This window comes from Gymnogyps californianus, chromosome 3 (genome assembly GCF_018139145.2).
Source record: "Gymnogyps californianus isolate 813 chromosome 3, ASM1813914v2, whole genome shotgun sequence".
NCBI lineage: Eukaryota > Metazoa > Chordata > Aves > Accipitriformes > Cathartidae > Gymnogyps > Gymnogyps californianus.
This window is the reverse complement of record NC_059473.1, coordinates 104,917,643-104,930,696: the sequence shown is the minus strand read 5'-3', so window position 1 is coordinate 104,930,696 and position 13,054 is coordinate 104,917,643. Positions and strand designations below refer to the sequence as shown.

Below are 13,054 nucleotides of genomic sequence, written 5' to 3'. Positions count from 1 at the left end.
GCAATGTGTGCACCAGCTTTGTTGCTTCGTTTCTAGCAGAAGCCAGTTCTTCCCACACTGAGATTATATTTATATTATTACAAGAGTTAGGTATAAATCTTGCATCACAAATGTTTCACTTCTTCAGTCTCTGTCATCTCATCATGTTTTCTTTCAGATATGACATTAGCTTTGCAATAAAGCTCTATTTTAAATAGTGTCCATTTATATCATGTTCTAGACAAGGTGTTTTTACCTGTGGTGGTTGGCTGTAACTCCAACACTGAACAGCAGCAAATTGCCTGCCTTTAAATAGGTCATTTGTTTGAGTTCGTCACAGTTATGCAAAGAAATCAAGATCAGTTGTAAAAAGATTAACTTTTAATATGTTCTGCTGTTTATAGCAGAGGAAAAAAGGGAAGTAGGGCCTCCCTTATACGTATTTTTTGCATATAAAAATCTTCAAAAATTTAGCTATAGTGTTCATTGCCATGGTAATAAAACTGCTGATGTAACATACCAGTTTTTTTGTAAAAGAGTTTTAGCTAATTATATCTCCTTGGTGTCATTCTTACCAATTTTAGTTCCTTTTTTTTTTTTTCCTCTAAGTGTCTTCAGAAAAAGCACACCAGTGAATGGAAATGGAAATTTATTTCAGGAGTAGAACATTATTACAGCAAATGTTCCAAGGGAGAATCCATTCTAAAAATGAAATGAATTTCAATTATTTAGCAGCAGCTCTTGGGCCTCTTTATATGATTCCAATAATGCTGCAACAACAAAGGCTAAAAGACAGAGGAGTAGGAGGTTTACATAATAAAGCAGCAGTAAGGACCTTTTGGAACTAAAAGCAGCCTAAGAATAAATCAAGCTCTGTGTAGTATATACTGAGATTAAAAAAGAAAAAAACAAAGTGAAACAGAAAAGGAGTGAAATAGCTGCATATTTACAAAATACGTATTTGTCTTTACTGAGGATTTTTAGGACTTTTAAAGGAAACAGCTCTGTTAGTTTTCTGAAATCCAACAGGAGTTCTTTAATATGCAAAAATAATAGATAAGTAAAAATTGAACTGGTATTGAAATGAGAGAGAAGAAATTAGTGTTAAAATATTGATAAGAGTCTTAAGAAGAGAGATTAAAAAGGCAAGATCTCAGTATAACTTTGAAGAAGCTGGACTTCTTTTGCCAAGATTCTAGTAGGAACAACAATGTGTAGTATTGGCCCGGTAGGCTACCTGGAGATGTCATCTGTGTCTTCGTTTAAAGTAATGTAAATGAGAGGAACATCACTCCATGAACTTAATGAAATTATTTTGTTGTTATACAGTAGAAGTAAAAGAAAAATTTACTGTCACTGTCAGGAATGGTTACCGTGAGTTACAGCGCTGTATTTAAAGGATAGCTGTAGTAACTAATTAAGATGGAGGAGTAGGACGTTCTCATAACCTTAGTAACCAGTTCTCATAGCATTAGATTTTCCCAATTTTGTTCTTAGGAGAAGATGGCTTTAAATATCACTGCCTGCTCTCCTTGTTGTAAAGGATGTGCCTCCTTTGCTTTGAGGAAGACAGCCTGCAGCACAGTGGACAGGACAGAATCACAGAGGAATGAAGTGTAAGGGAAATGGCACGGGAGGTGATTGTCCTTACGATTCGGCAAAATTTAGTCATGTAAAAAAGCAGACTGTGTCTGGCAGAATCTTTTATCTGCTGGACGTAACTTTTTAAATCTGTGGCAGTCTACTTGTGAAGGAAGAATGGAGCTGGGAGGGCTCTTGCTTTCTGGAGTTATGGGAAGTTTGTGTGTAGGAATGCAGGACTGGAAATTAAACCAGGGTCATGGAGGCAACTGTGGGATAGACATTTAGTCCAGAGTGGTCTGCAGTACCTTTACTTCATGTATCATCAGACATACTTCCTAATAATGTATAACAAGCTTGTGTTCTATAACAAAACACCAAAAAAGCACAAAAGCTATGTGAGAAAGGAAGAGAGTGGTTGAGAGGAAAAGCATCATCATTGTTACAGGTCCAGGTAACTTTATTTCACTATCTAGTAAACCACAGTACAACTGGATTGCTTTTAAGTGGCCCAAGCACAGCTCTGTTAGCTGAGCAGAAGGCATACTGAACAGTGGGGGGGGATCTATTAACATTTGAAGACAAATATACACACTTCGCTAGTGCAATGTACTTCATTTGTAGAGCAAGTTTATGCTTAGCGTTTGTGATCCGTAGTTGAAATCTCAACAAAGGCAGGTTTTCACCAGCCTTCATCACAGCTCACACTAAAAAAAAGAAAATCATACTGTACGTGAATAGACAGTCCACTTGTTTTTTCATAGTCACATTCAATATTTCATTATTCAAGAACATCCTTAAACATGTTTTTCCTTTCAGCTCTAAAAGAGTTTGTCCTTTTAAAGAGATTACTGTGACCTTCATACGTGTAATTTCATTGCTTATATGGATGATGACAGGTTACCTGTTTAACAAAGAGGTGATTTCTGCTTAAGTTGCTGTATTCTGTTTATACCCGTATATCCTCTAATGGCATGTGTGTTTCCTGGAAACACATAAGAAAAGCAAAGGGGAAAAAAAAAAAATAAAAGTAACATTTCCTCTCTGCGGAAAACAAACTATACTTTGAGGCTTACAGCTTTCTTTTGTCCACACCCCACCAGGTGCCAGACCATAAAATGCAGTTGTTTTATGATTTTACTGCTGGGAAACGATAAAAAGATTGGGGAAAACTTTAGGTCAGCCCAATAGATCTGTACAGTGGGCTTATTTTTTATGTAGTAAGAGCCACATGGTCATGTAAGAGGATATGCACCAGTATGCCCTTGCACCTACCTAGGCTTGACTTCAGAAGTTCTGTGTGGGAACACATGAGGATTTGTCTGGGTCTGGTGGTTGTTGTAATTGAGACCTGAGAAGGGTGAACATAGAGTAGAACAAAGGCAATAAAACCATTTGTCCATGTATAAGCCTAGTTGTTGGCTTCAGTTCTTTGTAAAGTCAGGATCTTGGTCAGATGATTTTACAGGTTTTAACAGTTCTGTCTGCATTGGGACAGTGTGATCTAAAAGTTGTCATTTAAAGATAAGAGTATTTGATTGGTTTTGGCATTTATGTTTATCGTTCTCCCTTCTTGTTAATTTATGTTCTTACTGCATAATGCATTCTGGAGAATTGGTTTTACATTTTTTTTTCTCTGAATTTGAAATATATCAGAATAAAAAGTCACAAAATAAAGAAAAGTGCAATTTCAAACCTTGGCTAGCAGATAATAAATTAATATTTTAAGTCAGTATTTTAAAAGGGTTTTTTAATCTATATATAATTTTTTTAGTTGTTACATGCTATTTTAAAGTATATTTTCAGATGCAGATGTTTCCTGCTTTTCCAAGATTCAAAGCAAGCAGTTTTCCTTTTGACATCGCTATAGATGGTTCATGCTTAATGTTGTGTTCAGCGTTTAAGATTCTAAGTTGCTGGCTGATCATTTGCTGTTTTCACCTATGGAAGCAGTAATGCATATTACCAGTTTTCCCTGGTAAAAATTACTGGTTAGAAGTTGCTTCAGGGTTGGAGTATGAAATCATGCATATTATTTTACATTTTAAACACTTAAAAAAGTGTTAAAGATCTGTTATTTAAAAATGTGAGCATCTTGCTTCTGCAAGGGATTTGAGAGGCAACAGTACAATTGGAGTTTTTGATAATTGTAAAAGTTTAAAAATTGTACTTAAGTATTTCTGTTTGTAGTTTTAAAAAAACAAGCTTTAAGTGAAATGGAGTGAGGTTCAGCTAACCTGCATTTATGTTGCACTTGCTGTGGCACCAGTTGTGGGAGAGGACTTGCATGTCATACATAACCTGAGCGAGCCTGAGCTCTCAATTCAGCTCACAGAATTCAAATACTGATTTTTGAAAACTCCAATACACACAGGTGTTTGGGCATCACCATTTGAACTTCTTTTGTGCTGAAGGAGCACCTTTGTGTGCTTTGTTTTGGAAACTAAATTAATCCCATTAATATCTCACACACACACACACACACACACCCCCAAAACCCAAAACAAAACAAAAAACCCACACCAAAAAAACCCACCAAAACCAAAAAAACCAAACAAAAAAAACCATCAAAAAAGCAAACTCCAAGCTTCAAAAGGTTTGTAGTTTATCTGTAGGCATAGACCATCCATGCTTATCTAGCTGAAGAGGGATGATGCAGTCCTACCTGCATAAACACCTACAGTTTATGGAAGACAACATAGGTGTCTCTGAAGGTCTGCATGAGTAGATGGAGCCTCTTCAGTTTACTCGTGCTTGTTACACCTGCTGAGGGTGACCTCATCATTGTGCCTGTAGGGTATTTTAGAATGTGGTTTTGGGTAGACAGAGCTGGGATTCCAGATCTGGCCCTACGTGTGCCTTTTACAACACACCATTGCTGAGTTAATACTTTGTTTTTGTAAAGTTCTGTGAGGAAAGACTTGAACTGTGGTCCACCTCCTGCTTTCCAGTTGAGTGCTTTGGGCTACAGTCAAGCTGCTCCTTCCCTGCTTTCCCACTGGGTCTGTGATTCATGTATTCTTGGGTGTAAATTGGCTCAGCTTCAAGGGACGAGATGGAAAATGCATTCATTTGTGATACACCATAATTAAGGTCCTTTTCCGAAGTGTGGAACATGCAGGTTCATCCAAGTTGTACCAGACGTGGAATCCAAATTCCCTACTTACTGTTGAAGTGATTAACAACTTGAGAACTATGATGAAGGTGGGAATGACTGCTCTCTTGCACGTGAAGTTAATCATAAACCCAAGAACATGTAGGTTTTGAACCTGGAGGATTCCAGCAGAGTTTAAATGCTCCTGCACATAAACTTGGGCCATGGCAAAAGCTTGGGCAGGCCGTAGTGTCCATTTCTGAACTTGTCACGGCCATTTTGAAAATCCATCTAAACTGAATCAAACATATTTAGTAAGCATTGCAAACAAAAATGACTTTGTTTTCATTAGAAAAATGGCAATCTCATAAATAATGTGTTGTAGAAAATCATAGAATAATTTTCATTGGAAATTACTCTGGAGGTCATCTTGTCCATCCTTCTTGAAGCAGGCCTGATTAGACCTGGTTGTTCAAGGACTTGTCCAGACAAATTTTTAGTATCTTTGGATAGGATGGAGATTCCACAGCCTCTCTGAGCAACCTGTTGCAGTGTTTGACCACCCTTATGATGAAGAAGCTTTTCCCTACTTACGATCGAAATTTGCCATGTTCCAGATTTGATCCATTGTGTCTTATGCTATCACTGTGCACATCTGAATAGAGTCTGACTCTGTCTTCTGTGCACCCTCCCATCAGATCGGTGCAGACAGCACTTCTTTTAACCTCTCTTTGTATGCTACGTGCTCCAGTCTCCTGATCATCTTGGTCACCTTCCATTGGGCTTGTTCCAATATGCCAATGCCGTTCTTGTACAGGGGGACCCAAACTCAAACTGGGGGACACAGCACTTCTGATACAGTTTCACAGAATAAAAACTAGGAGAAAAAAGTAAGCATGAACAGGTTTGAGTCTTAAGTATAGTGTGTTATGGCAATACATTATTGAGTATTGTGAAGTGAAATGCCTTTCAGTTTTATTATTGAGAATATACAAACATAGTCTATTCGTAAAAGCATATTTGTAAAGATAATCTACGTCCACTTTTAGATACTGTGGTTTAGAGATTTAGGACAGAATGTTTCAGAAGTTTAATAGTATTTAAATTGTCATGTATGTAAAGTTTAATACCACAATCCAGCAAAGTATTTGCCTTTGCGATGAGTGCTTTGCTGAATGAGACGGTACAGCTGATTGTGTTTACCTGAAGTTACTTTGATCTTGGCAAAGATCATCACTCTTAAGTAACGGAGCACTTCCTAAACTTCGCAGGGCAGCAGCGTGTTTCTGTGACCAGCCTCCTGGTGTGCCATGGTTTATTGCTGGTTGGAACAAACCTGGGTATAATAGTAGCATTGCCAGTGCCACGCTTGCAGGGGATTCCCAAAGTAACTGGTGAGTGAAATTTCTCAAACGGATCGAGTACAGTGGTTTTATACTGAAGATTTCATTTCTCTTCTGTCCATAGCTTAAGTGAACCTGCCAAATTATATGCATTGTTTAGATATATATCAGAGCTTTGTGATGAAATTGTATTTGTTGTTCTTCCTGAGCTTTACAGTATATGCAGATACTTGTCTAGTTTTGTCTCAGTTGTTTGAGCCGGGACAACTGTTTTTCTTTAGGGCATAAGACTAGGATTGGCATTAATCCTGTCGGAGTACAGTCAAATATATGGGGATAAGAAGAGAATGCAAACAATCTTTCTTCCAGATTTGGGGAAAATAGATGCATTAGGTTTAGACACATAGATACTGAAAATTTAGTATGTTGTCTGACTGGTTATTCAGTAAATTGGTTTTGTGCCCTTTCTCCCCAAACAGGAGACTTGGAATATATGAGAGTATGTATTTCATTTTTTTGACAATGATCAAGATTTTTGCATTTTGGAGAGATGTATTTATTGAGTTACTTTCATGTTACCCCATTTGAAATACAAATGCGTGAATGGTGCTGTATCACTTTGTAAATGTTTAAGCTACTAGCAGAAGCAAGATTTGAAAAATGTGTTTAATAGGGGCTTTGCCATGCTACGTTTTGGGTTTGGGATTCTGCTTGAGCTTCTGCGCTGTGGAGGGAAGCTGGCAGATTTTGAGGCAAGCTGTTTGCAGCTTCCTTCGGGGGGGAAAAAAGCTTATGTAACTTTGCAAAATGAAAACGAAATCCTCTGTGTTCAGCAAAGTATGCAGCAATAATCCAGTATGACACAGGATAAATGCGTCTTAAAAATATGGAACCTATGTGAGGTGAAAATAAATGCAATACAAGAAAATGCATAGTTGCAGAATCAAAAAATCTCTCATTTTATTCTTCCATTTTCTGTTTTGATTACTGTGGTTTATGTCATCTGTGTATTCTTGCATTTATTTTGGGTCAAGATTTGTCAGATTTCACAGATCTAGCAACATTACATTTAGGGATCTATTTTTGTAGTCTTTGATACCGTATTTGGAATTTGAACTGAAAAATTGTGATTTTTTTCAGTTGTGCTTCTGATAGTGATAGTTCATCTTCATGTCATTGCACTTTCTGTAAAAGCAGAATATGTTTTATTACAACCTGGAATGCATTAGGGAGTTAGGGATGGACCGAGTGATTTGTAGGGTTGTGGGTTTTTCCGCTTGATAGCCTAGCTCTTTTCCATATTGTAGCTGATTTTGTAGAATCCTACTTTTTTTTTCTTTTTTCTTTTTCTTTTTTTTTTTTTTTTGCTGTAAAAGCCACATATACTGATATTGTGACAGCTTCTGAATTCGGCCGTATGCAATTTGTTTTTCATACATTCTAATGATTTGCACAGTGTAAATCTTCCTTGTACTGCCAACATCCCACTGTTTAAATAGTTTTTTAAAAAGAAAAAAATAATAATTGTTCACTCATTTCCTTATGAATCTGCCATGGCAACTAGACAACTGTTCAGAAGGATGAGTTTTAGTTTCTGCTATATAGTGTGGAGGGGTCTGTTACAATGAAACAGGTGGTTTTATGCTATTCTGTAGAGGTACAATAGGATTAATTGAAAACCACATATTTTGTTTGTGGATTACCGGAGAAAACTCAGTCTTATGTTTGTGTCGATGCCAACAAAAAGAAGTTAGCAGCATTTCTGTACTCGTGCTGTTGTGAGAACAGAGCACAAAAGTAAGTCAACTGAAATTCATAATGCCATGTTTCAGCTGATTTATTAGTACAGTCCTAAAACACTTGTGGTACAGTAGATTATTTTATCGTACATTTCTGTAAATTGTGTACACACAAAGCAAAAGACAGACTGGATGCATATAATAGGGTTTTAAGAGTTACGCTTTTCTGAGCAAATTTCATGAACTAATTATGGTAGAACACTGTGGTAAAATAAATACTGTTCATTAATTTTCTTTTTGTTTTGGGTCCAGGAAGAGGAATGGTGTCGTATCATGCACACAATGGCCCCGTCAAGTTTCTTGTAACGGCTGCATCTATGAACAAGAAGAACAGAAACAAATTGAGGAACAGCCTGCCTCCTGGCTCAGAACCTAAAGACGACGACCAAAAGAACGTTCTGCACAATGAAAGACCAGGCTCTTCCCTTAGTAACACCCATGACACTGCAATTTGGCTGGGGGGTTCAGTAGGATCCATTGCACAAAAAAGTGACTTGTCGTCATCTTCTGGATCCCTTACTTTGTCTCACGGATCAAGTTCCCTAGAACATAGGCCAGAGGACAGTAACATTTATGAGCTTTTGAAGGATCAGAATATCTCATTGAAAAGTAAAAGACAGAGATCCAAGAAAATGAAAGCAAGTTCAGTATTAGTCATTTCTGGTGGCCAAGGACACAGAAGAGTGAACAAGAAGACCAAGCAGCAGCGACAAGATGAACTAGTGTCTTCAGTGATGGTCTGGCAAATCCCACTATTAAATATCTAACTGAACTAAATCCAAGATTCTTTCTGCTATTAAAAAAAGTCTGATATCCTTTTACAGCAAATGCCAGCTTAGGACCCAAATGGATAGACTTTATACACCTGGGAGCAATTTCAGTAGGCTTTGATCACAGGATTAAGGGTTGCAAGACAGTCTTCACATACGTAGAACGTTCTGCAACGTTAGGGTATTGGAAAACGTTTAGCTGTTGATGCTGTCCTTGATACTTAGAACAAAAAGGATCTGTTAGACACTTTTAAATGGTTTTAGAATCTCTACCTTATTTATGTTCACATTTATAAATATCATAATTATGTTCTATAGCACTTAGGGAAGTCAAGGAACACATGCCGTGTCTCATGCTGGTTTTTGCTTATGTAAATCAGCTGTTGTTTCTTTTTCCAAAGTGACATATTGCATGGACTGTAGATTTCAACAAATTAGCAAATATTTTTAAACAATAAATAGTCTAATGCAAGCTAATATTAATTTAGTAATTACTATAATAGTTTGTACCATCATTCACAAGCCAGAGTTTGATCTGGACAAAAACAGTTATATTAATTGATTGGTATTTGTTTATTTCAACATAAAAATAGATTTTTTTTAATTATTATTATTTCTAATGCTCAGTATTATTAAAAATGTTGCAGTACAAAAAGCGCATTAATTTTCTTGGTAGGTGCAATGTGTCTGTGACTCGCCTTCGTTATACAAGGAGAGTTCTAAGGATGCTATGGCTTAGGGCAAATAGAAAATACAGATACAGGACAGCTGTGCATTGTAGTGCTGCTAATGCATTCTCCCCCTGGCAGCTCAGTATCAAAGCTAGACATGGACTATGCCATTTTTAAGGAGGCATGCACATCCAGTAAATTAGTAATGAAATTAATTAAATCATTAATTGGGGAGAAATATACTAATATTGGAATATCTATAGGAAGTGCAGGTAATCACTGTGGTTATAGGTCCTACATCAGTTGATTTGTGCTATGTCCTCAGGCAAACACCTATCAAATAATGTCACAGCGCAACAGCAACAGCAGAGAGATGGTCATATCTGAGTGGCAGTCACGTCTTTTCACCCAGAGTTTCAGCAAAGCATGGTCATGTAAATGGATATTGTGAAAATAGCGTGCACAGCTTCATTCACTCAGTTGGGCAAGCGGTTGCTTTGGTAGTGTTAGAGGGCTCAATTCTAAAGAGAGACCTAATCGTCATTTCTTAATGAATAGATGTCTTTCCAAAGGAAACTTTGAATTTGGGATTCCTACTGAAATTGCTTTTTGCGCTAGTCTCTGCACATGTGAAATACAAGACAAAGCCTTCAGCTCAGAAAGACATTGCCAAAAATGGTGAGGAGACAAATCCTTCGCTGAAAATATGTTTAATACAGATAAGATGTTGAATGGAGTCACTGGGAACATCCTTTTCCCTCATCAACAGACTGAAAAGTACAGAGAAAATAGGATGATTAAGTTTCAGTTGAGTATGTTAAGAACTCTAATACTATCCATCAGTTCAGTAAAACGCAAATTAAATATATCCAAAGCAGAACGTTTGTCAGATGTATGCATTGACTAGAATCCAGTAAAACTTCTGGCTACTTTGGTACCATTGTTATCCCAATAAGGGGGTGGTTTGCCCTGAAATTATTTCTGCTACTTCTAATACAAACTCCTTGACTGCACCATGTTTTGTTTCAATCTGCCTAGTTTAAATCAACATCAACCATAATTACAGTGTTTCCCAGCACATAGCATTTCAAGGTAAACAGTACTAGAGACTGAATTATTTTGTTCGATATAAGATAGGGGTTTTTTTTCCAAAATAGCAGTATGTTTTTTTGAATGTTGCTGAAATTTGTTTTCTTTATTTTGCAGCAGATTTGTGTATCTCTTAAATTTTCAGTCTGTCTGTTCTAAAAAGCAAACCTCTATCGAGGTGACCCCAAAATCGGTGGGTGGGCTGACTTACCAAGTTTGACAGAGCACCAGAGTAACATCAGGTCTTCCCTGCCACCTGCCACCAAGTATGCGGGACAGAGGGAATGCCAGTGCAGTCAGTCTTTGCCTGCTAGGTGGCACCAAAATAGGCATTTCAAAAATCAGATACGCACCCCGATTTCTTTTCAGAGGCTTTGCCCACATCCTACATCCTGATCGGAACAGGATTCTTGAGCCATAATAGCACGGACTTCAATGAGTCATGAAGGACACTTGTTACAGATGGGATTGTAGGCTTAGGGTCTTCATTACTGTTTTGTCCTTTTGTTCTGTGTCTTTCGCTGTGTATCTTGCAACTTTAGTTGGGTGTTGTCAGCGTTGGCATGGGCTTAGTCTTGGCGTGAGTCCTGGTGCCCAAAAAAAAAAAAAAAAAAAAAGGCAGACTGCCTCTAAGCCAGGCAGCTGGCAACATTTTTCCAAACCTTTCCTCTTCTCCCTGGGCTTGCCTGGCTTGAGGGATCAAGGCCAGTTGCATTTTCTACACTCTTCCATAGCTATGGCCCTGGGAGCTGCTCTTTGCCCATTGTGTGGAAGTACTACATTGCACAGTTTAATGTATGTGTATTGAAAAACAAGTTAAAAGATTCTTCTGTGTATAAACCATATATAATCTAGTATCCCTTTGCTACAGTGCAGTAAAAAGACCACAGGTTTTATTCTGCGTGCTCCTTGGGCATGGGATTCCACGTCCATACCTTCGGGACTGGAGGATCATGTCCACTCTCTCATGTATCTTTATCACCAGGAGCAGTAAGCAGAATCCACCACACATTCAACTGGAAGTCCATGCATGGCGTTATTACAGGATCTGCTAGCAGTAATGCATGAGAGTTTTAAAGTGAAATTCATCCTATCTTCCAGCTGAAAGGTAATTTTCTTCAGTTTTATCAATAAAACAGTAGAAACAAAGTACAAATCTGCTCTTCTGAAAGTACATCGGAGTTTTGCCAGTGACTTCAGTAAGAACAGAACTAGGTCCCTCATTTACATTATACTATTTTGAAAATACATATCTATTTATCTTACTAAGCTGTAAAGCAAAAGAGAAGCTGTATGTCTGTCTTTAAAAATACACAGTCATGAACAAGATTTTTAGTAACTAACTGAGCACAAGGTGCAATGTGTTTTCTGATACGCAGCTAACCCGTATTACCTTACTGTGAAAGCAGGAAGGAACCAAAGTTTCTCTTACAGCTGGCAAATAGTCTTTATAGCTGTTCTAGACTGTGCAGCTAGGTAGGTTGGATTTGCTTTCTGATACTGCTTTTCTAGATTAATAGAAGTTATGGAAAATATTAGGAAAAGAGGGGAGCAAGTGTAACCACTATGATATATTCTATATATGTTTTCTAACACATAGTAGTGTCTTTTATAACATGAGCCATAAAACTTGTGTATTTATGTTCAAAGTATAAACTGAGAAAAATGTTTAATAAAAAATGTGATAAAAATTAACTTCAGAATTACATTTCTCGGGTCGTCATTTTAACTAGAAGGCTAGACTTTGTGGCATGCATTAATGAGTATATATTGATGGACTCATCAAAGGGAAAATAGGATATGTGATTAGGACAACAAAGATGTATATTTTTTAGTTTTATAGTTTCTACAATGTAAACACCAGCAAATGCAATTTCTGAAAGTGATGCAGTCCCTTATAAGACCCCTGTATCAATGGACCCAAATAGTGTCTATGCAGTAGAATTTTTACTATGCTGTCTACGTGAGTATGCATCAGCACTTGGGCAGCATGCATGATGCATAAAAATGAGAAGCATTAATATTCAAAATCAGTATTGCAGAGCAAAAGCATTAACAGAGGAAATTAATTTTCAGTTGCTAACTAGCAATTCGTTCTAATTAATCTGCCCTAAAGGATATATACAGAAGCCCATGCTTGTGTTTAAATACTGAGACTTTTATTCATCACACTCGGTAATAGCCTTTTTGTGTGTACCTGCACTATTATAAGTAAACAAGAAGAGTTATTGAGAACTGTTTGGTTGCTAGTAAAGCCTGCCTTGTTGGTGCTGGTTTTATACCACATCTCTTTAATATATGGTTCTGAAAAACATCAAATTGTGTGAGTGCAGGATACTGTACATTCACACACCTGAAGACAGATTCTGTCCCAATGGGAATTTACAACTCATTATTTATGAGTGGGAGGCTGAGGGCTAAAAATTGCTTACTGCCCCTTTAAGAGAGGACTAAATATTGGGAAGGGTTTCCTGAACTGTGGTTCGGTGCTTGAATTTCACTGTTCCTCTCTCTTCTGTCCTATTTTTCTGACCGCCTGAAGACAAATTAGTTTTTGTAAAATGCATTTGGGGGTGAGAAAAATCTGTGGTTTGAAAGGTGCAACTGTAATGGAGGGTTCTGTAAGAGTTAATCTGTATTTCAATGAGTGATACCATGGAGTTGATAACAGTATTTTTAGATTGCTTTACATATCTTCATAGTAATAATACTTCACGTAATAATAGTC

At 37.3% G+C, this 13,054-nt stretch overlaps 1 protein-coding gene across 5 annotated transcripts in view; it reads left to right on the top strand.

The window, feature by feature from the left end:
- The window catches only part of ARHGEF10 (Rho guanine nucleotide exchange factor 10), a 114,736-nt gene extending 103,816 nt beyond the window's left edge, over positions 1–10,920 (top strand). For all 5 annotated transcript variants that reach the window (XM_050893456.1, XM_050893454.1, XM_050893457.1 and 2 more), the window contains 2 exons: positions 5,926–6,048; positions 8,049–10,920. In XM_050893456.1, the coding sequence (XP_050749413.1) occupies positions 5,926–6,048; positions 8,049–8,563 (638 nt within the window). In that variant the 3' untranslated portion in view covers positions 8,564–10,920. The remainder of the gene's footprint in view (positions 1–5,925; positions 6,049–8,048) is intronic.
- Positions 10,921–13,054: the final 2,134 nt, after the last annotated feature.